The sequence below is a fragment of the Saccopteryx bilineata genome, chromosome 11, assembly GCF_036850765.1.
Source record: "Saccopteryx bilineata isolate mSacBil1 chromosome 11, mSacBil1_pri_phased_curated, whole genome shotgun sequence".
In the NCBI taxonomy this organism is placed as follows: Eukaryota; Metazoa; Chordata; class Mammalia; order Chiroptera; family Emballonuridae; genus Saccopteryx; species Saccopteryx bilineata.
In genome coordinates, this window is record NC_089500.1 from 3166570 (window position 1) to 3191173 (window position 24604).

Sequence of the window (24604 nt, forward strand, 5' to 3'; positions counted from 1 at the left end):
TATGGGTCATTAAACACAGGGAATCATGGCCTTAGTCCACACACCTCCAGGCACAAATGGGTAAAAAAGTCACCTCTGGTCAGCACTGGTCCAGCTGAGACCCTACCTGATATTATTTATCCATTCAGTAATATAATGAACATCTGTGAAGTTATCACCAGACATGCAAAGCTGAACATTACATTCCAGATTTTATACATAATTGGTCCCAACTTTTGTATTTCCAGCTAATAATGGTTACATTCTTTTACTTTTTATTTTTTAAATTCTCTATTTTCATCAACTCCAACAGCTGAGTCTGTTTGTTTAAACTGTTTGATATTAATCACTTCTTCAGAAGCATGAGACACCTTCACAAGCCGAGCCCAGTAAGGAAAGCTGTGCTGACATGTGGAGGCTGGGTGCTGTCATCAGCCCAGTAAGTTCAGAGCCCAACTCACTGGCCTCTGAGCTGCCCGATTCAAACCAGGATTTCCAGAGACACTGAACGACCTCTCATTCCTCAGGCATCCGCAGTATGAGTGTTATACTGCACGGCCAACGGCTGACTGTGCAAGGAAGAGAACTCGATGTGGCAGAAGGCTCGCTGTGGCCTGAGGAAGAGCCCACAGCTTCTCTGAGAGGCAGGGAAGGTGCCCACACCTGGACACGGACTTTGGGCCCTCCCAAATTCAGACAGAACACTTAAACTTTTACTGGTTCTGTTCTGTGCAACATTTTTTTTCCTTCTGTTTAATCAAAAGAGAAAACTAAAAAATTCACTGTCACCTTGAAATATGTTCATATAGTGCTATTCCTATGAATACTAATCACATAAATATTAGGCTGATTTTCTTAAAATTTTTCTTCATCTTCAAAATCTGATTGACATAGAAACAATATATGTTTTCAAAAAGGCATAAACTGTAAAGGACCTGAAACCCAACAATAAGTCTGCCACTTTCTAGTTGCCAAAAATACATGGATATCCACATTACACAATTATAAATCTGAGAGGAGAAAAAGACAGTCTGAACACCACAATGTGCCGTGAGAATGAATGAGGGAATTACTGTTTTATAATTAACTTCAGAGAAAAATGGGGTCTAATTTAAATAAAAATGTTCGTACACATATGGCCTAGTAAATCTGCTGTTTCCCATAATTCTTTGCTCTACCAGATTAGCATGAGAAAGGGAAACAGATATGACACAGACCTTGGCATCTGAAACTGTTCATGTTTCTATAAAGAGAAGCACATTTACAATACCAAATGCAGCATGTATGTATATAGTATAATTCTCTGTATGTATGTGTAGAACTATGAACACATGTCCTATTCACCATGACCTTCAGCAGTGAGGTCAGGTGTCCTCAGTGACGCAGGCGAGAAGTGTGACTGTCACACTGACACAGAAAAGAGCACATCTGAGGTTCACTCAACTAAGAAGCAGGACGTACACAGTGACATAAAACGGGGCTAATCTGAAATGCCTTTCTCATAATGGGACCATAAATCATATATTAGACTAGCTAAGAGAAGCCCATCTTCAAAAAAATTCCAATGCAGATTTCAGTATCTTAAAATCTATAAATATTCACCAAGTGTTCATCACTCTCTACAAAACTAAGACAGAGAAGGGAAGCCACCAACCTCGCCCCCAAGAAGGACAACAGAACCGAATGAGCTGCTGTCCATGCGGGTTCTGCTGGTAAGAAGTGGCTGTTCAGGCTGGAGATCCAGGAAAGGGTTTCCACAGTGAGACAGCATCCGGCCTTGGAAGAAAGTACACTCCGACCTGGCCCAGAGGACCAGGGGCCCTGGCTCTCAGAGGGACACTGAGTGGAAATACTAAGAAAGATGCTGAGAAAGCGTTGCACTTCACTTTGACCCGATTTCTAACTACACTAACCACACAATGCTATGTCCAGGAAATCATTATCACAAAACAAGAAAGAACTGGATGATATTAAAATTCAATAGAAATGGTTGTTTTCCTGCAAAGCAGATCTCTATTTTAAGATCATACGCTAGAAACAGTTTTAAACAGAATCAGGTTGACTCATATGAAATCACCAATATTTGACAGTTTTTAACCCAAGTGTTGAGTTCATCTGATCCACAGATAAAATCATAGCACCCTAGAAGGTTCTAAGATCTTACCAAATATCAATTGGTGTCATGATTCTTTAGAAGGGAATGAAGAATTAGCTGACAAGTAAGACAGTTCTTTTGTCTTAAGATCAATATAAGACCCACAAGTCTCCAGAGAACATCACTGCCTGCCTGCTTTCTCCTGTGGATCTGGCAGGTCCTACATGTGGGAGCAGGACCATATTGTGGCCCTTTGTTTTAAGTTCATAGTTTATTATACAAGTGATCATAGGACAAAAAATAATGGGGGAGGGGGAATATCTTAAAGAACAACCTATGAAATCCTGACTTTTTCTTTTCAGAGCTCTGGAGCATAATGAAATGTAAACATCTCCTTCTCTTCAGTTAAAATGGATGATCAAGTTGCTTTGATCCAACTTGACAAAAATTATTTCAGAAAGTTTTTGTTTCCTGAAAATTCTTGAGGAAAAAATTTAATCGTGGACTTTCAGAAGCCAGTACCAAGACATCACGAATATAAAGAACCTCTCACAAGAAGTCAGTGCATATAATGAACTGTATAAAGTCGGTAATTAACCATAATTGAAGGCTGCAGTGAACATACAGGCTTTTGTTCTCTTTAATTCTGGCGCTGACTGGGAATTCAAGACAAAAGCTTACGGCGTGTTTTAGTCAGCATCCAGATGTATAAGCCCCCGTGTTCTAAAACTGATTTAAGTAAAATAAAAGAATAGATCAAACTATTCTCGGGGCTTGCCAGGGGAGGTACCCACACGCCGAACAGTTACCACATCCGATCCGTCATCTCTGCGGTCACTTATTTATTGACCTTTTAAACATTGAAGAGAGAGGACAATCCTATAGCTAAGATCTGCTTGAATTACTAATGGGAGCAAAAAGCAATCTCCTAAAAAATCGACTTCTCACAACCAACAACAATGTATGATTTTATTCAAGAGCAATAGGAACATACATACTAGAAAAAGAACAGTTCACTACCGTCACAAGACTCAATTTTATCTATTTCTACATAGGAATGAAAGCGAAGGCAATAGGAGATGTCATTTTAATAAAGATCATCTGCACTGAAGCATAGATCGATGTTCTAATAACTCACTGTACGGGTACCAGAGAACAGAATGCTAATGTTCGCTGCATCCTTACGGTCTTCTGGGCTTCTCTGTCAGGAGACGGACATGGTGGGTGGTGGGCTACAGGAATTTCTACATCTACTCAATGGGAATGTAATAAAAACCAAGATCAATTACAGACAGGATAGACAAGATTGGGACTCATAGAAGATGTCAGGACACCAGACTGAGACTTGAAATAAAAACAGAAAACAATTTGATAACCAGGAGAGATGACATAACAGCAGTTAACCGCAGTAGACGTAGTGTTGTCCGCTGCTGACCAATAAACTGATGAATAAATGAGAGGTCTTTATTGGGCTACCTTGGGATACCCCTTGAGGAAGATTAATTGTTCCCTGTCCTAAAACTTCCTCCTGCGTCATTGTGGAGCTCTTCTCTTTACATATTATGGGTAATTGTATAACAACCAATATCTTCTAAAGAACAAGAATCATATAATATTTGTGTTTATTTAAATACCGAATGGAATACACAGAGAGGAATGCTCAATAACATGTTGGCTTAAAATTAAATAAATCTTAGGAAGAGTAGAAAACAATCTTAGACTTCTGTAACATATATACACTAGTAACACTTAAAACCTCCGTACTACTAACATGAGGACTCCCCGTTAAAGCAGTAAATACGGTCTTGTGTCAATACATAGGTGACACACTAAGGGCAGTGGTCGCTTCTGAGGGCAGAGGCTGGTGTGAAGGGAGCACAGTGGCCCTGTGTCGCAGGGCACACTGGCCAGCCTGCTTAGCAGGCACTCTTCGAATAACATGATCATGACAAAAGGAAAGCACCACTGAAGCAATAAGAAGAAATGTACTACATTTCCATACAGTGGGACAAGGAAATTTTTTAAAAAGTCTCATAACGGGGCCAATGCTGCTCGACCAAGTCCCCCAAAACCAAGTGTCTGTGGACATGTATACTCCCAGACAAATTCTGACCCTACTTGACAAAAATCCCCACTGCAAAACTTCCCTTGAATTATGGGAGGTTCTTATATATAGCAATCATATAAAATGGGAATTTCCCAGAAAGGGAGAAAAGATGGACACAGAAAGAACAGCAGGAAATAAACCCCATTCCATGAAGCTATCCACGATGTTCTAACATTTAAGACCAAAATGACAGGTTGTTGGGAAGGCACAATGTTTCCTGGAATGAAGACCACAGAGAATGGCCCTCTGACTCTCACAGGATGACAGGACATGTGCAGACCCTGAGCATCACCTTCACAATAAATACAGGGGTGCTGTAAGGCGACTTCTTAAGTCTAAGACATCATGTAAACTCAGTACAAAACCAGTCAAGCCAACATCAATGGAGGAAAAGCCAGGCCCTGCCGTGAAGTCAGGAGAGCAGCCCTCTCATGACAAGTCTGGCAAAAAGGTAAATTGAACATGCACTAACAGCTGCATGGGGGAAAGTCTGTATGGCTCCTGCAAGCTTGGTCACCGGACGGAGACCCAGAACCCAGGAGTCCACGCACGGCCACCACTAATCCCAGTAGCTGAGGAAGCCAACGCACTGATGGGCATCCCCTCAGAGATGAGCTGTGACAATGACCTAAATCCAAATACCTCCCCAAAACAGTGAGCTGAAACTTCACAAACAAACCAGGAGCTGAGGTCCCAACATTCTACATCACTGACATTTCCTTTTGTTAATGTTCACTGGGAAAATCTATAACGTAAGAGGAAGAAAACTTCTGTCATACAGCATACAGTTGCTGTATGACATCTAAATTATCCATTCAATTTAGAATTACTTCTCACATGCTGACAAGATAACTTCAGTAGAAAATGTATACTTATCTCTTATGTGCCTTAATAAATTGTCAGTTTAAGTCAGGGAAATAGAAAAGGGAATCTCAAAATAAGAATGTCGGTCAGCTGAGCTGCTGTGACTCCCATCTCTCCACACAGGGTTACTGAGCAGGACTGACTGATCTTTCGATCCCACTTTGTCCCAATAAACCCATGTCCCATAGTCACAGTGTGCTGTCTTTAGACTGGACACTGACTACAGATGGAGAAAAGGGAGAACACAGAAGGAAGGTTGTCCTTAACCCATGCAATAGCAACATTAAGTCATTAAAAGACAACAAGCTGGCCCTGGCCGTTTGGCTCAGTGGTAGAGCATCGGCCTGGCGTGCAGAAGTCCCGGGTTCGATTCCTGGCCAGGGCACACAGGAGAAGTGCCCATCTGCTTCTTCACCCCTCCCCCTCTCCTTCCTCTCTGTCTCTCTCTTCCCCTCCCACAGCCAGGGCTCCACTGGAGCAAAGATGGCCCGGGCGCTAAGGATGGCTCTGTGGCCTCTGCCTCAGGCGCTAGAGTGGCTCTGGATGCGACAGAGCACCACCCCCTGGTGGGCGTGCCAGGTGGATCCCGGTCGGGCACATGTGGGAGTCTGTCTGACTGCCTTCCCGTTTCCAGCTTTGGAAAAATGCAAAAAAAGAAAAAAGAAAAAAAAGAAAAATAAATAAATAAAAAAGACAACAAGCTCCTGCTCCTTAAAGTAGGCAACCTCGATGAAAAGAACTGATAAGTTTGTTTTCCACTGCGGCTCAACAGAGTTATTGCTTCTGTAAATACTTTTTAAAGCAGAGAATATTCTAGAAATACCCTAAATTTGACCCTCATGGAAGAAAAACAAGAAGATGGCCTCCCATCAGAGTAAAGGAGGAGGTGACAAAGGAAGACCAACAACCAGTGGGCTATGGAGAACAAAAGCCGGGAGCCAGGAGACAGGAAGTGACTGACAAAGAACACCCTGCAAGACAAGAATCACATATTCCAGTGTACGCGCCAGGAGAGTCAGCTTCCCATTTCAAAGGTAAAATAGAAAACGGTATTTACCTCACAGAAATTCACACAAAATAAACCAGAGAAATACTATTGATCCTTCAGCAACAGAAAACAAATGCTTGTAACAACTTAGCCAAAGGCAAATTCTTTCTTTAAAATGGACAGTAAAGTGACAACAGGAGCTAATGTCATACTAAGAGTATAATCTTTTCCAAATTCAGAGTTTTTAGACAATGTTATTATTCTCTGATTTAAAAGGATCCTAAGTTTCTGATCCACACTGAGTATCACGAGCAAAGCTTCAATACCAACTGTGCGTGTAGGTGTCTATATGCTTTCCCCCAAAATGACAGGTATTGGATTTTTATGTTTAAGAAGAAGAGTGAATCTTACATCTAAAGTCCAAAACAGGAAATGATGGTAATACTTCCACAGCATTTTACAAATAAATATAAAGCTGTGAGAAAAGAGAGAAAGGAGACCGACTCCCACGCTGTCCTGTCGCCTATGAACGGTGACAACGAGTCAGAACCTGTGTCAGAGCTGCCGTGTTCCCGCCCCACAGTCAGACTAGGGGACAGGGCCCTGGGCAGGGAAGACTGTACTTCTGGGTAAGACTGAAGGTACTGTGCAGGAAAGGTGACCGGCCACAAATTCCAGATGTCTGATAAAAGGGGAGAAGCCAGCACAAACGTCAGGGCTCGGTCTTCTGAAGGAGACCTGGGCCCGTCCCCCTGAGCCCATCCCCCCCACCCCCACCCAGGGGCCAGAACACACCCAACAGCTGTGTTGACAGTAAGACACATAACCCTCATAGACTCCTCCAAGGACAAAATACTAAGGTTCTGATCTGTACCTTCATTAACCACTGAAAGAAGAAAAGTGTACTTCTTTGATTGTGAAGTCACTTGACTCTTGCATCATCTTAAAATCCTATCCTGGCACCGGTGGCTTAGGGAGCACATCCACCTCATTCCTGAGAGGCTGCCAACACGGCGCTTCCTGACAGTGTCCAGACACCACAGGGGCAATGCATCAGGTCAGGGATTCCGGGGGTCCTTCCCCTGCTCCCCTGCTCCTCGGACAATGCTTCAGGTCAGGGATTCCGGGGGTCCTTCCCCTGCTCCTGGGACAATGCTTCAGGTCAGGGATTCGGGGGGTCCTTCCCCTGCTCCCCTGCTCCTCGGACAATGCTTCAGGTCAGAGATTCCGGGGGTCCTTCCCCTGCTCCTGGGGCAATGCTTCAGGTCAGGGATTCCGGGGGTCCTTCCCCTGCTCCTAGGGCAATGCTTCAGGTCAGGGATCCCGGGGGTCCTTCCCCTGCTCCCCTGCTCCTGGGACAATGCTTCAGGTCAGGGATCCCGGGGGTCCTTCCCCTGCTCCCCTGCTCCTGGGGCAATGCTTCAGGTCAGGGATTCCGGGGGTCCTTCCTCTGTTCCTGGGGCAATGCTTCAGGTCAGGGATTCCGGGGGTCCTTCCTCTGCTCCTGGGGCAATGCGTCAGGTCAGGAATTCCGGGGGTCCTTCCCCTGCTCCTAGGGCAATGCTTCAGGTTAGATATTCCGGGGGTCCTTCCCCTGCTCCTGGGGCAATGCTTCAGGTCAGGGATCCCGGGGGTCCTTCCCCTGCTCCCCTGCTCCTGGGGCAATGCTTCAGGTCAGGGATTCCGGGGGTCCATCCCCTGCTCCTGGGGCAATGCTTCAGGTCAGGGATTCCGGGGTTCCTTCCCCTGCTCCTGGGGCAATGTTTCAGGTCAGGAATTCCGGGGGTCCTTCCCCTGCTCCTGGGACAATGCTTCAGGTCAGAGATTCCGGGGGTCCTTCCCCTGCTCCTGGGGCAATGCTTCAGGTCAGAGATCCGGGGGTCCTTCCCCTGCTCCTGGGGCAATACTTCAGGTCAGAGATTCCGGGGGTCCTTCCCCTGCTCCCCTGCTCCTGGGGCAATGCTTCAGGTCAGAGATTCCGGGGGTCCTTCCCCTGCTCCCCTGCTCCTGGGGCAATGCTTCAGGTCAGAGATTCCGGGGGTCCTTCCCCTGCTCCTGGGGCAATGCTTCAGGTCAGAGATTCCGGGGGTCCTTCCCCTGCTCCTGGGGCAATGCTTCAGGTCAGAGATTCCGGGGGTCCTTCCCCTGCTCCCCTGCTCCTGGGGCAATGCTTCAGGTCAGAGATTCCGAGGGTCCTTCCCCTGCTCCTGGGGCAATGCTTCAGGTCAGAGATTCCGGGGGTCCTTCCCCTGCTCCTGGGGCAATGCTTCAGGTCAGAGATCCGGGGGGTCCTTCCCCTGCTCCCCTGCTCCTGGGGCAATGCTTCAGGTCAGAGATTCCGGGGGTCCTTCCTCTGCTCCTGGGGCAATGCTTCAGGTCAGGGATTCCGGGGGTCCTTCCTCTGCTCCTGTCCACACATCACTGCAAGCCGGCTGACACCCACACACTGAACTACAAACACATCGCTCTCTGCTGTGACACACACCTGGCCTGAACACAGATACACTTTCTACGGCAGCTTCAACTGTGATCCTTGTGGAGAAGCTCGTTTTCCAGGTTACTATTAATGAACTTAAAGTCATAATACTTGGGCTAACTGTAGTACAAAGAGAATTACTTATTTAAAATAGGGACTGCTTTAGAGTAAACTTGCAAAGTAATTGAAGTTTATTATTTTAAAATGTGGATTGAATGTGGCTCTATTTAGTAATTTATATTAATAGTACAGATTTCAAAAGTATAGCAAGGTACTACCTTGAAATAAGTTCATGCAAATGAAGGAACATAAAAGTGTGTTACTACACAAACCATCACTTTGAAGTGTTCACGGAGTCAAAAAAGTATATTTGAAATTATTTAGTTTTTTGTTGCTAAGCACAGTCATGCTGATAAAATTTACTGGTTCATCAAATGATAATGTAAGTATATGAACTGATTTGTAATAAATTATCATTTTTGCATATATCAGTCAAAGCACAAGGCCTAAATACTCGCAAGCAAAATGCATTATTAATTTAATTGTCACGGCCTATTTAGCTTACTGCTATTACTATTGCTATGATACGCAATGCGTAAAGAGAGAGAATCAAATTCAAAACACAAAAAATAAACTGATTATACTGTCCTAGAGAAATTAAAATATAGCAAGCTTTCAAAATTTTAGCCAAGGTGTTAATGTTTTAAATAGGTAAGAAAAAAGTGTTTAACTTAATTTGAGAACAGTTACAGCCAGAGTGAGGGCTCTAAATGCTGATAAAGTTTCTTTGTCTCCTAAAGTCATTCAAAGGCATCCGTTCCCTCTGGAAGGCGCACAGGGAGGCCAGCCAGAGGAAGGGGCCTCCGGCCTTGACCACGGCAGGTGTGCTGCTTACACCTCAGTCTCCCGCAGCCGCGGACATCCACTGGAAGATGACCCCGCACTGCGGCCAGGCCTTCCGGCCCCACGCTTCCATGCAGGACAGGGGCCGTGCCATAGACAGGTGTCACAAATGAGAAGGGTCCTGAACCACAGAGCTTCTAAGGGGAAAAGCAATTCAATCACTCAATCCAAAACGTTCAGTTCAGATAAACGCAGCAACTCGGAAGGGAACAGCCCCGCAGAGAGGGCGTTCTTTCCCTTTTGACAGGCATTGCCTGGCATTAGAAGAAAAATCTTGCCGGTGATGCTGAAAAACTTCACCCCATCTCAAGGGGGAAGAGACCAGCTATCTTTCTCTTGCCCCTTTTACTTTATTTTTTTATAAGTACTTTATTCAATTTTTTTCTGAGGGAGAGAGAGAGAGAGAGAAGAAAGGAGGGAGAGAAAGAGAGAGAGAGAAGGGGGAGGAGCAGGAAGCATCAACTCCATATGTGCCTTGACCAGGCAAGCCCAGGGTTTCAAACCGGCGGCCTCAGTGTTCCAGGTTGATGCTTTATTCCACTGCACCACCACAGGTCAGTCATCTCTTGCCCCTTTTAGACTCCCTTTATTAGGGACCGAAACAAGTGAAAGCCAGTGAGTGAGTGCACTCCTGACTGCATAGGAAATGGTAAATGGAAAATCCAGACGGAAGTCTCCGGGATTTCCAAAGGCCCATCATACTGTATATAAGGTACTAGGATTTTTAAGGTGCCTGGAGGGTGAATACGGATGAGATGATAAATGATACATTTGAGTTCAAAATGTATACTAGTTATACGGTGGGGAAATATTTTCTTTTTACTAAGTATCTGATCTAAACTGTTGTCATTTGAATTTATTTGTAAAGTAAAACACTCACTCTCATTACCTGTACATAAAGGTTCCAAATGGAAGAGCACTGAAACTGGAGTGAAAAATAACATTTCTAACATTTATTATGAGATATTGAATAAAAAATTGTATATTCCTGAATCACAGCCTTTAAGACTGATACAGCTAGAATAAATAATACATGGCTATTAAGGTCATAGAATAAGTAATTGAGATAATGCATGTGCAAAGGATGAGAATCTAGTAATTAAAAGTTTTGTTCCCAGTTTCTTAAATATTTATGAAACATAACTTTGAACTTATAAAAGCATAACAGGTCGCAAATTATACTTTAAATAATATAGAATTCTTTAAATTTCAAAAAGAATGCTTTCAGGTATATTCAGCACCTACATTTTGGCTCAAATTAAATATAATGTTACATAGAAAAGTATAAGAAATCAAAGGTAAAAAGCAGACGTATGTGACATCTCAATGTTCTGACACAGCGGTCATGCCCAAACTGAAATACTGAAGAAAACAATAGGCCTCCAACAGAAAGGTCAAATTAAATTCCTCGAAAGCATAGAAAATACTGAAAAGAGTATTTTAAAATTTTTTAAAAGGCAATTATGCATTTCAAGCATGTCCGAAGAGGTCCCTTGCTAGAGAGGAACAGAACAAATTGGATGATTTTTGACATTTAAGACATTATTAAAAGCCAACAAGTTTCCAGGAGTGTCTAGGGTTTCCAATACTTTCCCAGAGGGTCTGGGGAAAGTTGAACGTGTGTATCTTTGAAGGAAGGTCTGCACTAAGTCTGAGTGAGCTATGGGTTTTGAAGATTTAAAAATGTCAGAGGTAGCCATGTCCACCTGGTAGCTGACGTCACTGTATCTCAGTAACTCTATGAGTAACTCTATGTGATAAAGCTAATTATGACACCAGAGCAAGAAAAAAGAAAACCTGGCAGCTGACAACATAATAACTGTAGTGTTATTTTCCATGACATGGCAACTAGAGTACTATTTGGGTAGTACTACTTTGTCATAGTACTACTATGACAAAGATGTAGTTCCTTCTTAATATCGGCAATGTTTAATACTACAGTGAGAAGTCAAAAATGTTATTTTAAAACCTCAAAATAAAAATACAGGGGAGAAATCGCCACAGTTTAGCTTTACATATTTACCATAGCTCATTCAAATGTATCTGCAAAGGTCAGTCCACTCTGATGTAACTCTTCTACTGTCTCAAGGTTGTTTTAAAAATGCACAAACTCAGATTCCCTCAAATCCTTTCACATCTTAATATGACAGTAACTTTTTGTAGGAGAATGGCATACAACATGGTAGCCAACGACAGAGGACCCCAAAGGCAAATCACGTGAGCTGACTTCATAAAAATCCTAGAAGCCACATCATGAAACAAATCCTGAAATGAAAATAGATGGTTAAATATTTTAAAAGGAGTAAAAATTACCTTTCCTTTGGGGTACCGACTCCATGTTTGCCTAGTAGATGAGTGTTTAAGTGCTTCTTCATTACAAAAGCAACCCTAAAAAAAAAGAAAAAAAAGAAACATTAATTATAGAACTAAAACTTGAATTTTATTCTCTGCTAGAATTACGTACAAAAAAGTATTTAAAAATAGGCGTGTCTGTACAGATGTCACACAAAATGCAGTGTGATGGCATCCTTGCTAAACAGGAAGCTTGCATGCAGACTAAATATACTGCAATACTTGGAAACCAGAAGAAATAACTATCTAAACTGCATGGTTCATTTTCTTAGCCGAGGACACCGGTGTGACTGAAACAATGACTTTGGTTCCTTAGTCGTTGTCTTCACTGTCAGTCAGGAGGAAAGAGAAAGCAATATCTCAGTGTAATAACACTCACTGCCCCCTGGTTGATCCCACACTTCCATCACCAGATGATTTCAGAAAATGTCATTTTATTAAATATTTAAGGGACTATAAAAGACAAAATGAATAGCCTTCGTGAAGTTTCCTTAAATACACAGTAATAATTCGAAGAGAGGTTTCTAACAATGATATGAATGTTTATTGAATCTGCAGCGCAGGCAAAAAAAAAAAAAAAAAAAAGTACTGACGTGCCAGGAAGGTATCAATAGCTAAAACACAAAGTACTACCTGCCAGGCTGTCTCGTTCTCCACACAGAGCAGCTCGCTTGTGTCAAGTTTATTGACATAAATGTGAAATGGACAGGAATCCACCGCCAGCCCATGCAGCACCATTCTGCTACTGAATACGGTACAACATCGATTTAATTACATTGTGTGATTGTTTAAAACCATTTAGATCCCCTTCAGAAGCATCAGACTCAAGTGGCTCTCTTCAGAAGCAAAAAAAAAAAAAAAAAAATTTACTATTGTAACTTTTGGTGTAAAAGGGCTTGCAAACATTTTTGTTAATTATGCATTACAGCTGTCCTTCATAAAGTTAATTACTAATAGCTGAAAGGCAACAGAATCTATTTGCATATGTACATGAAAGGCATGACATATGCAAAAATATGATTTTAATTAGCATTCTATGATATGAAGGACCACAAATCAAATTGGCACGCTATAAGATTCTTAACATTAAACACTGAATTCATCTGGACATGTTTGCACAAAGGGGCTTCATAAGACAGGAAAGTGCTGCAGCCTTCTCGAAAAGACATGTGTCAAAAGCCAAGACTGAAACAATTTCTAAAACTGTGACTGCTTCTCTTCTTTTCATGTATGGTCAATTTGGGTTATTTTCATAGAATATTACAAAACCTCAGTTTTGAGGCTAAAATAATATATAGTATTTGTATTTGTTAAATGACTATGACTTCATTATTCAAATAATTCATTTCTATACATTGAAAATATTCACTCCTTTTCATCTGATATGCAAGTACTATGGACAATGCACACTTTACAACTATAAATAGCTGATCACGCCATCACTCATTAAAATGAAAAATTATTACATATGAAGAATCAGACTGTGATGATATTAAAGGCTTAGCAAAAATAACAGTACAAAATAGTCTTTGTTTCTACTTAATTTGGACAAAATAACACTTTTCATCTCCTTAAAAAAAGACTACAGCTGGCCCTGGCCGGCTGGCTCAGCGGTAGAGCGTCGGCCTGGAGTGCAGGGGACCCGGGTTCGATTCCCGGCCAGGGCACATAGGAGAAGCACTCATTTGCTTCTCCACCCCCACCCCCTCCTTCCTCTCTGTTTCTCTCTTCCCTTCCCGCAGCCAAGGCTCCATTGGAGCAAAGATAGCCCGGGCACTGGGGATGGCTCCTTGGCCTCTGCCCCAGGCGCTAGAGTGGCTCTGGTCGCGGCAGAGCGATGCCCCGGAGGGGCAGAGCATCGCCCCCTGGTGGGCAGAGCGTCGCCCCTGGTGGGCGTGCCGGGTGGATCCCGGTCAGGCGCATGCGGGAGTCTGTCTGACTGTCTCTCCCCATTTCCAGCTTCAGAAAAATACAAAAAAAAAAAAAAAAAAGACTACAGCAATAACAATAGTCCATTTAAATCCTAACTTCCCTTCTGTCCTCTATTTTCCTATAATTAAAAATACATAAAGCTAACAGCAAGGAACAAAGGTTGGGCACCCAGAGTTCCAAAGCGCAGCTTATTGACACAAGCAAGTATAATTTAGGAGACCAGAACTTAGAAACTGCAGTACAGCTGTTAAAAGAAAAGTTACTTAGTAATTAAAATGTTTAAGTGTGAAGAATTAAAACAGAAATATGACAGGCCCGGGAAACAAACACAGAGTGCTTGAGGAGGGAAAGCTATCTAATATAACATTATCTGCTGGATAGCTACACTAAATATTTGGGGGAATTCCCCCAAATTTTTATTATTATGGAAACAAATTTATAATTTTAAAACACACTCAAGTTATATAATCAAATGTAAACTATTGATTCATCCAAAACCTAATTTAAAGAAAGTATAAAGTCTTTACATTGGGTCTACCTAAAGCATGAACACTGTAAAAGTCTCAATTCCTCTCAGTAAGAAGATGCAAGCCCAGCCTGAGTGAGTAAAATGAAGTCTCCACCCTGTGCAGACCTAACTGTGACCACTGTGGAGCTCGCTACCCCAGCCACCCTCCTCGTAGTGCTTTAATATCTCTAACACAGTCATTGCTCTTACAGAATTTATAATCCAGACAGCACGAGAAACAAGACAAAGGCAACCCCAGGTGTGAGCAGCTCGGAGTGGACCATCCCTGCTCCTACATGCACCCCGCCCTCACGGGCTCACTGAGTGCGCCCCAGGGCAGGTTCCACGCAGCCACGGACAATAAAGTCACGTGGCGCCCTCGTGGACATTCCGATCCGGTCCACAGTCTGCAGCTTCTCCACAGGAGGGAGTAGCTCTGGGCCGGCCATGCCCCTGCACGCCCGGCCTCGCATGGGCACCGGGATCCCTGTTTCAGAGTGCCCGCACTCTCCTGCAAGCGTTCTCAGCAGCTGCGGGGCCTCAGTGAAAACCAACCACAGTCCCTGCCTCAGAAAACATGAAACCTAGTGAGCGAAACAGTAAAGAACAGAAAGGGAAATAGGGAGCATCTTAAATAGTGGCGAGTGGTAGATCTGCAGTGTCCGCCCAGGGTCACAGTTTCGCATGTGGGTGGCTCAGGGCTGTGACTTGGGGGAAAGAGGGCGAGAGGCCGGGCATGGGCATGGGCAGGAGCAGGCAGCCTTGACCACAGACAGCCCAGAGACTGTGCTGGGAGCCTGTGCTGTCCATCCTCATATGCAAAATGCAGGGTGGCTGGGGCAGAGGGCTCAGAGGGTGACAGCCTCCGGCCACGACAGAGGGCCTGTCATCATGGACAAGCTTCAGAACCTAGGACAGGCGCGTGGGACGCACAGTTCGCTCAGTCCCCTGAGAAAGGGAGAGGAAGACCGAGAGGGGCAGCAGGGGAGACGGAAGAGGGGGTGGGCTAACCGCCTCCTGCAAGGACCCCAGCACAGTGGCTGAGACCAAGGGCTAGCAGGAGAAGAGACCTGCTCAAACTCTGGATAAACACTTGTGGTTGGAGCCGACCAAGTTTCCACAGGGAGTGGACAGGGAGTCAAAGAAATCATCCAAGTGTCTGGCCTGGAACACCGAGCTCTTTTGAAGGAGAACGCCAGTTTGGGGCACGCTCAGTGAGAAAGTCCACTGACATCCAAGATGTCTCACAGGAGGCCCGCCGACTGGCCGTGAGTTTCAGGGCAAAACCCAGGCGAGAAATACCTTCTCTGAGGCTATCCATCTGGCAAGTGCCTGACAATCTGAGGGAACACCTTGAAATAATAAAAAACAGTGTTTCTTAAATATGATTGATTCCCAAGTATCTATAATTGCCTGAAATAGCATCACTTAAAACTGTTCTGGGTGTCAAAGGGCAGCATGGTAATAGCATTTAGATCCCAGCCACGGAGTTCTACTTTTCAGTACAAAAGGTTCATATTTTATCTCCTAATTTTAAAATAATTTTTTTCTACAGGATATCAATACAATAAAGACCTCTCCCTTCAGTGCCCTTAGGTTTTCTACCGGGGGATTATTTCAACTTGAGAATCACACAAGATTACCTGACTGACCTATGAAGGTAAATAAAATGGAGAGAAAGACGTGAACAGAACAGAATGGGGGCCTAGAGCCACGACTCGCTGTGCCACTATCACTCCGTGGTCAGGTCAGGGTTTACGTCAGGGGCCACAGCAGGTATGTGCCGGCCATGTGTCTCCTGAACCCAGGGACAGAAGAGAAGCCACAGGGGGGACACTGTTTCTATGTGCTTCCCTCACTGGACCTTAAAGACAGGCCTTCAGAATACCACATCCAACCACTGAAAACTTCTGACCGTCAGGTCCATGGAGGACATGTTACAGGAAAGATCAATGCATTTGCTTCTAAGAGGTTAGAAGGCAGTAAGTAACACATCAAGTAGGAGAAAATATCTGAACACATGTTACTATGGGACTGTGGTGAGCACGTTCACGTCCTCCTATGAGGACCCAACGCCCTTCTCCCGCCGGGCCCTCCACACCCCGGTCACGCTGGTCCCAAGAGGCTTCTCAGACCACAGGGTGACCTGAGCAGTACCGTGACGGACAGCTCACGGTCACTGCAAAGCAGCAGAACACAGGCCAGCCGGCAGCAAGGTCAGCTGGCAACGTCGACCTGAGGGTCGCATACAACAGGCCCCTCCGACCACATCCTGGCTGTCTGTCCCCGGCGCACTCAGGGCTGACCGCAGCGGCCTCCATCCCCAAGGAGCAGTCCACAGACAGCCGTGCAGGGGCAGCAGCCACGCCAGGGTAGCCGGCCACGACCCATGTAACCGACCACGTGGGCACACTCCCTGAGGACTTGCTGGTTTCCCGACAGAAACGGGAAGGAAGCGGCTCATCCTGGGAGCTTTGTGAGGACGGAGCGGAACAAGGGAGCGCAGCATGGGGGCCGGTGAAGACGGAATACACAGGCAGCACCAACGACATTTCAGGTGATGCAGGTAAGACAACCTAGAAGACCAGGACTCAGAGTCGAGATGAGCCTCACACAGCACCGCCCGTGTGAGCAGCACTGACCTGAGGTGCAGACAAGCACTCAGGCTTACACACAGGAGGTACCCCTTTCTGTTTACATCAGCCCCCCAGGAGTGGGGCGGGCAAGGCAGGAGAGAATAATAAAGGTCCCCAAAATCAAGTCACAGCAGCAAACACAGAATGAGGAGCCATCTCACATTCATGTGCACAAACCCAGAGTGCTCTTTCGCCCCCCCCTTACAATTGTAATAATCTCTAAATTAACAATAGAAATTGTAACTGACTGGGAGAAAGAAAGGCCTAAGTCAATGAAAATGCTTAACTCTGAATTTTAACATATCTTCAAAAGAAACATTAGTTCTTTTCAAAAGGTTTAGACCTTTTGAAGTAAGCACCAGTAAGCACCAGGCACCTAAAATAAATCCTAGAATCCGACAAGAAAACAAGTGTACCCAGAAAACCGCATCCCCGACAATTCCTGTTCCTGAGATCAGGAAACCTCCCACTGTGGCCCGAGTTTCCTGGCCAGCCATTGACCTCCCCCACCCCCACTGCAACCCCCTTGTTTCTCCCTGGTCCCTACAGTAGGCCAAGGAGTTCCTACAGGTGGAGTGGACTCTACGGAGGACACATCACAGGGGTCCCCAACTTGATCCCTGTGACAAAGATGGAGGTATGGCAGCACTCCTACCGCAGAACAGGACTCTGGATAGAGGTGGCCTGGACTCCATCCTGGCCCACCAGGAAGCCCACCTCTAAAACGCAGACCTCAACTCAACCAGGGACTATGGTCTCCTCATAAATGAAATGGGAGTGCGGTAACGGTTCCCACCTAACGGGGCTGCTAGGAGGGTGTGCACAGTGCAGAGATGGGGCCTGACACACTCAGCATGACATATATAAATCTCTGCCACTGTTGGCTGTTAACAGCCCCAGAGCAAAGGTTCAGGTAACAGCCACTGCCCCCCACGCTCTACCTCACTCCCCACTGCCCAGAGCCTCTAGAACCCGGGATTGAGTCGGCGGGACGAGGAGTCGCCAGCCCCCCGGGAATCCCATTCGGAGCCCTACGTTCATGGGAACTGCAATACAAGTCAGTGTGGTCCCATTCAGACACTAAGGAAAAGAGCGACATCCTAACACCATCAGTAAGCACCAGGCACCTAAAATAAAGAGCATCCAGGCCTAAGAGAGGGACTGTCGGAAAGGGTAAACAGCGATGGAAGTGTCTGGGGCAACCACTGAGGTAGCAGGTAGACACAGCAGACAGCAGGGGCTTTGAGAAGGTTCCAGAGAAGTCTGGGAGTGAATAGTTAAGTAGGTCCGTGGGTGCAGAGTCCAGCACAGCAGCAGAGGCCATGCAGCAAGGAGTGAGATGACACAGAAGGGACGAGAGGCACAGCTGGACACATGGGCACACACTGGACACGACAGACAAGAGGAAGAGTGCCGACTCAGTCCCAGGAAGCCATGTCGAAACCTTAGATTTTCTCCAGATTATTAACATTTGCCAAATACCCTGCAGAGGACTCTGTTTCGCAGGGGGTTACTGGGGACGTTAGAAAACAAGCAGGGGCAGGGGTTGTCCCGTGTGACTGGACAGGGCTGGGTCAGATGAGCAGGACCCGCAGACCCCAGTCAGGAGGAGCTGGCGAGCACAGGGTCCCAGAACAGGGAGGGGATGTGCACGGTGCTCTCTAGGCCACTGAATACCACCATCAGAGCAAACCTATAATGTCTCCTGGACATGTCTTCAGGACACAATTTACAGAATGCTTCTGGAGAGTGAGGAATTGGGAAGCTGAGACATAAACGTGACTGGATTTGAGGGTGTAAGGCTGAGGTTTTGCAGCACAACAGTGCTGAGGTCAGACCCTGACTCCGGCATTCACCACGTTGAGTGTCCCTGCACAGCTTCTCCTGATGCCACGAACCCTCCGCTCCCTAAATTGTACTGTGGGGATAATAACACTTATCTCCAACATGTATAAAAATGAGATAACAAAAATGCATTATTTAGCACAGTGGCTATTACACAGTCATCATTCAATAAACAGTAACTGTTAAATGCATGCATACACCAAGCAATTAAGTAGCATCTGAAAGGTACAAAGATGGACAACAGGTAGTTTCTACATTCATAGGATTTGAAATCCAGGTCATGGAGACAGGTCTAAATAGAAAATGCCAGCGCTCAGCAGGAAGAAACAAAATATCCACTTGAAAACAGGATGAGGGTGCACTAAAAACTCTCTTCACCACAGTTTGGAACCTGAAAACAATACTGGTTGGCCAAAGCCACCTAATTTTCTGTGAGTGCAAGCTGACCAATTAATACCCATCAGTAGATACACCAATAAGCAGCAGCCTGTTCATGTGCTCAGACCCACGAGGCTGAGACACACAGTATAAGCAGAATATTAAATAATGACTCTCCAAAGAATGACCATCATCCATTTCCCAGGGTCAGTTCTAGATTTACAAAAATATAGTCTCAATAATGCGATCTGGCTTTTAGAGCAAATGTCACTTGTCATTAAAAATATATAGAAAATTTCATCATTTTGCTCCTTATATCTTTTTTATGATTAATAAGATATTACCATTCTGAAAATGACCTTAAATGAAGATTATTCTTATCCTCTAGTTTTACTTGTTAATTTCCATTTTTAATGGTATGGCTATAAAACATAGATGGATTATAGATTTTCACACGGCAGTAGAGTGCACACTCCTAGTGACTCCACCTCCAAGAACAGCAGCCCCTGAAAGGTGCCCACACTCGGACCTCTGCCACCAGCTGGGTTCCACTGGGAAAGGGAGTAATGGCGGCCAGTCTGCTGCCTTTAGAGCAGGAAAACTGTCCTGGGTTATCTGGCTGGACTCAGTGTCATCAAAGTGTCCTTGACAGCAGTGGAGTGGCCAGAGGACATCAGAGAAAGAGCTCTGGCTAGGAAAGCTGGTCAGAAAAGGAATGCGGCTGACTTTGGGGTGACTGGCACCGAGAAGGAGGCGTGCAGGTGGTCTCTCAGAGCTGATGCTGGCGCAGGTCCTGCTTGTTACCTACACTGTCTCCTGCAGTCCTAGCGCTGACTGATGTGTGCTGCCCATCTGAGGGCTGACCCGGGGTTGTAGCACGGGTAGTCCACAGCTTTCTCACACCCTGCACGTACAAGCTGGCGTGCTTCTATGAAGAACTTCACCGGTGTCTGCCCCTCTGCCTGACACCCCCTCACCCGCATACTCCTTCAACAGCATTTTAAGTAAACTCTCGGGCTTCCATTTCTATGCCAGGTTTTATAATAAATCACCCTAGTTGTGGCTGTAATTCCCCAACTGTCCTTAAACTGACCAACAGGCACCCTTGAAGGCTGGCTACTATGTCCTTTTGACATCTCCCCTCTTAGTATCCGGGCCTTTCCTTATTTCCCAGCACAAGGTATTCCAGGATCCCCATGCCCTCTCTGAGTGGAGACCTGGGATCGGCCCTGGTGTTTTACACAGGAGTCAGTCAGCACGATGGTGGTGCTCGCTGTGATGGCCGCTGCTGGGCTAGCACTGAGTCTAAGCCCTTTCAGTGCACACGGCTGAGAAAGCAGCAAACACATGGGGGGCAGAGAAAGGAATACACATAGAGGCACTCGACTGCCAGGTACCGAACACTAAAAGGTGGCCCATGAGCATTTATTCAACTACATCTTCTCATTATTCTAAAGGAGTCTGTGAAATACTTTCAAGTGGCAGACAAATAAATTCCTGCCAGCGCACCACACCTTATCAACGGCAGGTGTACAAGGACTGCTCACTGCTGCTCCCATACCCCTCGCAAAGCCTGAGTCCAGTGTTCCTACCCCCAACCCACTTCTGACCATGTCCTGCTTCACTGGCGCCAGTTCTCCGTCCTCCTCTCATCCCTCAGACTGGAGTTTTATTCACAAACAGTCTTTATTTCAGAAGTGTGACTCATTTCCTGGGCTTCAGCGCACAGCCTGCTGGTGGAGGACTATCCACTCATAGCCCCTCCTAGAGCACTCTTTTCTGGTCTGAACCAACGATACTTTAAAACACAACTAGCGGTCATGATTTTCTGTCACCAATGGTCTCCGGATTCCCTAACTCTACCAACCACAGCACCCTCCCAATTTCACAGCCATGTTCTCACATGCCTGAGTCATCAACAGCGTCTTCACACATTTTCCCTATGAAAACCTTACTTCTCTCTTTTATGAGTGCTGTAATTGCCTGGTGCTCACTGTTACAATCCATCCCATAGAGACATAAATACGTCTATAGGTGACTTCAAACGGCACCTCAGCACAGAAGCATTCCATGGTTCCTCTCTGAACCAAACAAAGCACCAAGTTCCATGCAAGCAATGTTAGTTTTTCAGTCATCATCCGGAAACAGTTACTCCAATTTCTGGAATATGCCCTCAAGAAAGAATCTGAAGTAAAGGTTACTCCTCAACAAAAAACAAGAACAACAAAAGAAAGTGACATGATTATATTAGAATATTATGCATCAATAAAAAGCACAAAACATTTCTCATGGCATGATAGATTTTAGAAGGACCAAAATGATAAAATGCTATGTATAATCTAATCACAGGTATGTATGTGCTTTTTGTATTCTGACATAAAAACATACAAAAATAAAAGCAAATAATAATTAAATTTGCTCTGACATGAGATTCAGTTTTCAATAATTTATATTCTTTGTTTATTTACAATAAATAAAACTTTTGCCTGACCTGTGGTGGCTCAGTGGATAAAGCATTGACCTGGAACACTGAGGTTACTGGTTCGAAACCCTGGACTTGCCTGGTCAAGGCACATAAGGAGAAGCAAACACTACAAGTTGATGATCCTGCTCCTCCCTCACTGTCTTTCTCTCTCTCTAAAATCAATAAGTAAAATCTCTAAAAAATATATTTTAAAGCAAAAAGTACCATGAGGCTTTACACTGTACACAACACCGGTTTCTGAACGGCTCCCCACGACCAAGTGAGTGAACAATGTCGGCAAGGTTGGCCCAGCCTCAGGGCAGGGGAGCCCGGGCCCCTGGAAGGCACGTGGCTTTGATTCTCTCAGGAAAACATGGCGAAGGAGCAGAAGCACAAAAGTAGGGTCCATGCCTGGTGACCATTATACAGCGTGGCTCCCCAATCCATGTCCCCTAGTGGAGGAAAGATTATGCCCTCATGGGAAACAATGCAAAGGAAAAAAGAAGCACTAAATAAATAACAGGTGCACAAATAAGACACTGTATTAAATACTGGTCCACGTGAAAATGAATCTTTCCAAACTAATGAGTGAAAAGCCACGTAGTTGATATAAAAGACATCTTCTAATTCATTGAGATTGGAAAAATGCTAATTTTTTAATTTGAAAAGAAAATAGTTATCACTTGAAAATACATACTAAAATTTAATGACCTGTGAAAAGGGTCAGACAAAAATGAACACCAGGCAATCAGTTAACAGAACAATAATTAGACATAAAGATGTTGATCATTATTGAAACAATAGCCAACTGAGTGAGATTACACTGGTTTTATTTATTTATTTTTTATTCATTTTAGGGGTTAGGGGGAGAGGAGCAGGAAGCGTCAACTCCCAGATGTGCCTTGACCAGGCAAGCCCAGGGTTTAGAACTGGCGACCTCAGCATTCCAGGTCGACACTTTTTCCACTGTGCCACCACAGGTCAGGCTGGCTTTATTATTTTGAAAAAAATCAATATAAAATATTTTACCCTCCAAGTGTCAGAAATCAGGATATACTATGATTGTTCTTAAGTTGTAAAATATGCTATACAATATAAATCAAAACCTACAAGCCAGTTCCCACTAATGCTGTTAAACTGTGTTCTTCATGAAAGAACCTTTTCATCTACTTTTCTTACCTACGAATGAGCACAGTAACTGAAATGAGCACAGAAAAAAACAGAGCTAAAAAGCATTCAAATTGTCAAAAAAAATTCACCTTGCAAATAAAGGGAAAATCTACAACTATATCCTATTTGCTACAAAATTCAGAAGTTGCCTGACCTGTGGTGGCACAATGGATAAAGCATCGACCTGGAATGCTGAGGTTGCCGGTTCAAAAACCCTGGGCTTACCCAGTCAAGGCACATATGGGAGTTAAAGCTTCCTACTCCTTCCCCCCTTCTCTCTCTCTCTCTCTCTCTCTCTCTCTCCTCTAAAATGAATAAATAAAATAATTTAAAAAAATTTTTTAATTCAGAAGTTAACAGGTGTTAACAGCTGAAAATTACATTTCTCAAATTGTTCTACCAAATCATTGCTAGGCCAAACCAAAAACAGGACCCTTGAACAACATAGGGGTTAGGGATGCCGACCCCCCTGTGCAGTTAAAAATCCATGAATAATGTCTGACACCACCCCCCAAACTTTTACTAATAGACTGCTGTTGACCAGAAGCCTTACTGATAACAGAAACAGTAGATTAACACATAATTGGTATTTTATACGTATTATATGTTGTGTTTTATATGCATTCTTACAATATAATAAGCTAGAGAAAATAAAATATTAAGAAAATCATAACAAAAAAAATTTGATTGTATTTACTGAAAAAAAGAATGCGTAAATAGACCCGTGCAGTGCACATCCCTGTGGTGCAAGGGCAAACTGTAACGCCTCCACTGTTTCTCAAATGTCTCATGACATGATTTCTGGGAAGGCTTTTGCCCTTTTGGTAATAATCATCACACAGAATCGATGACTTCCACATCGGAAATGTACCCTTGCAGCTTTACACGAAGCAACTTCCCTCAGTAACGAATTATTAATATTTATCGCTACAGTTAAAATTATGAAGAATACTTTAATGCTTTAAAATTATAATTATTTTCCTATTTCTGCTTCAACACAAAAGTGAATGCAGTTACAACTATTGAAAACTCTTCGTGAAGAAACACCTTCCTCAAGAGGAAGTGAGTATTCTGTGCTCGAATATTAGCAGTGAGCTTTTGGACAGGAAGCATCAGCTGCAGCTAACAGGAGAAAGGTTCCTGTAAGGAACCAGGAGGCAGTTACACACACACACACATACATATGATTTCCCACACCACACAGAGGAGGAAAGGTACACATTCAGCAAGTTACTATACTCCTTTATTTCAAGAATTAATCCTACTGTCACTTGTAACTATTAGTATTGTCAGAACTAAAGATTATACCCCAAAGACCTTAATATTACAGTGTATAGACTTCCAATTATTAACCACATTCTTAATAATGAAAGCAATCACACATTAGGGTACATTTTGTTTTGTACCGTGTGTAGGGAGGGAGGTTGCTGAGCTGTTCCGAGTGCTTCCAATATGCCCACCTACTCAAGCCTCTCATCTCCCACACCTCAGTGACAGCCTGAGTCCCCAGGCTGCCATGCAGGGTGGTCGGGGTCGGGACCCAGGCCGGGTGGGCGGGCGGGGCGGGATTCATGCCGCACTTGATCGATCGCGGAATCACTGCTTGCCTCCCTCTAAGCTCCAACTCATACCCCTGGTCTTATTACAAGTGTCTGCCGTGCTTGTTTGTTTTTTAACTAAAAAGTCATTTGCCAAAATAAGTAAGAAAATCCATGATAGAAGCGTATTTTATTTCTGAGCTGGAGAAACAACATGAGTAGCTGTATAGCAAAAAAACAAACAAACAAAAAAACAAAAAACTGAAATCCAGAGTCAAAAACCTCTAGTAACAGTGATGCAGTCTGGGTTAAACCAATGATAATGATGTGTAGGACCAACTGAAGATAAAGATACCTACACTGTAGAAA

At 44.4% G+C, this 24604-nt stretch overlaps 1 protein-coding gene across 2 annotated transcripts in view; it reads right to left on the minus strand.

Moving 5' to 3' along the window:
• The window catches only part of ZNF407 (zinc finger protein 407), a 413239-nt gene that overhangs the window by 234883 nt on the left and 153752 nt on the right, over positions 1 to 24604 (minus strand). For both annotated transcript variants that reach the window (XM_066247609.1, XM_066247611.1), the window contains exon 4: positions 11726 to 11800. In XM_066247609.1, the coding sequence (XP_066103706.1) occupies positions 11726 to 11800 (75 nt within the window). The remainder of the gene's footprint in view (positions 1 to 11725; positions 11801 to 24604) is intronic.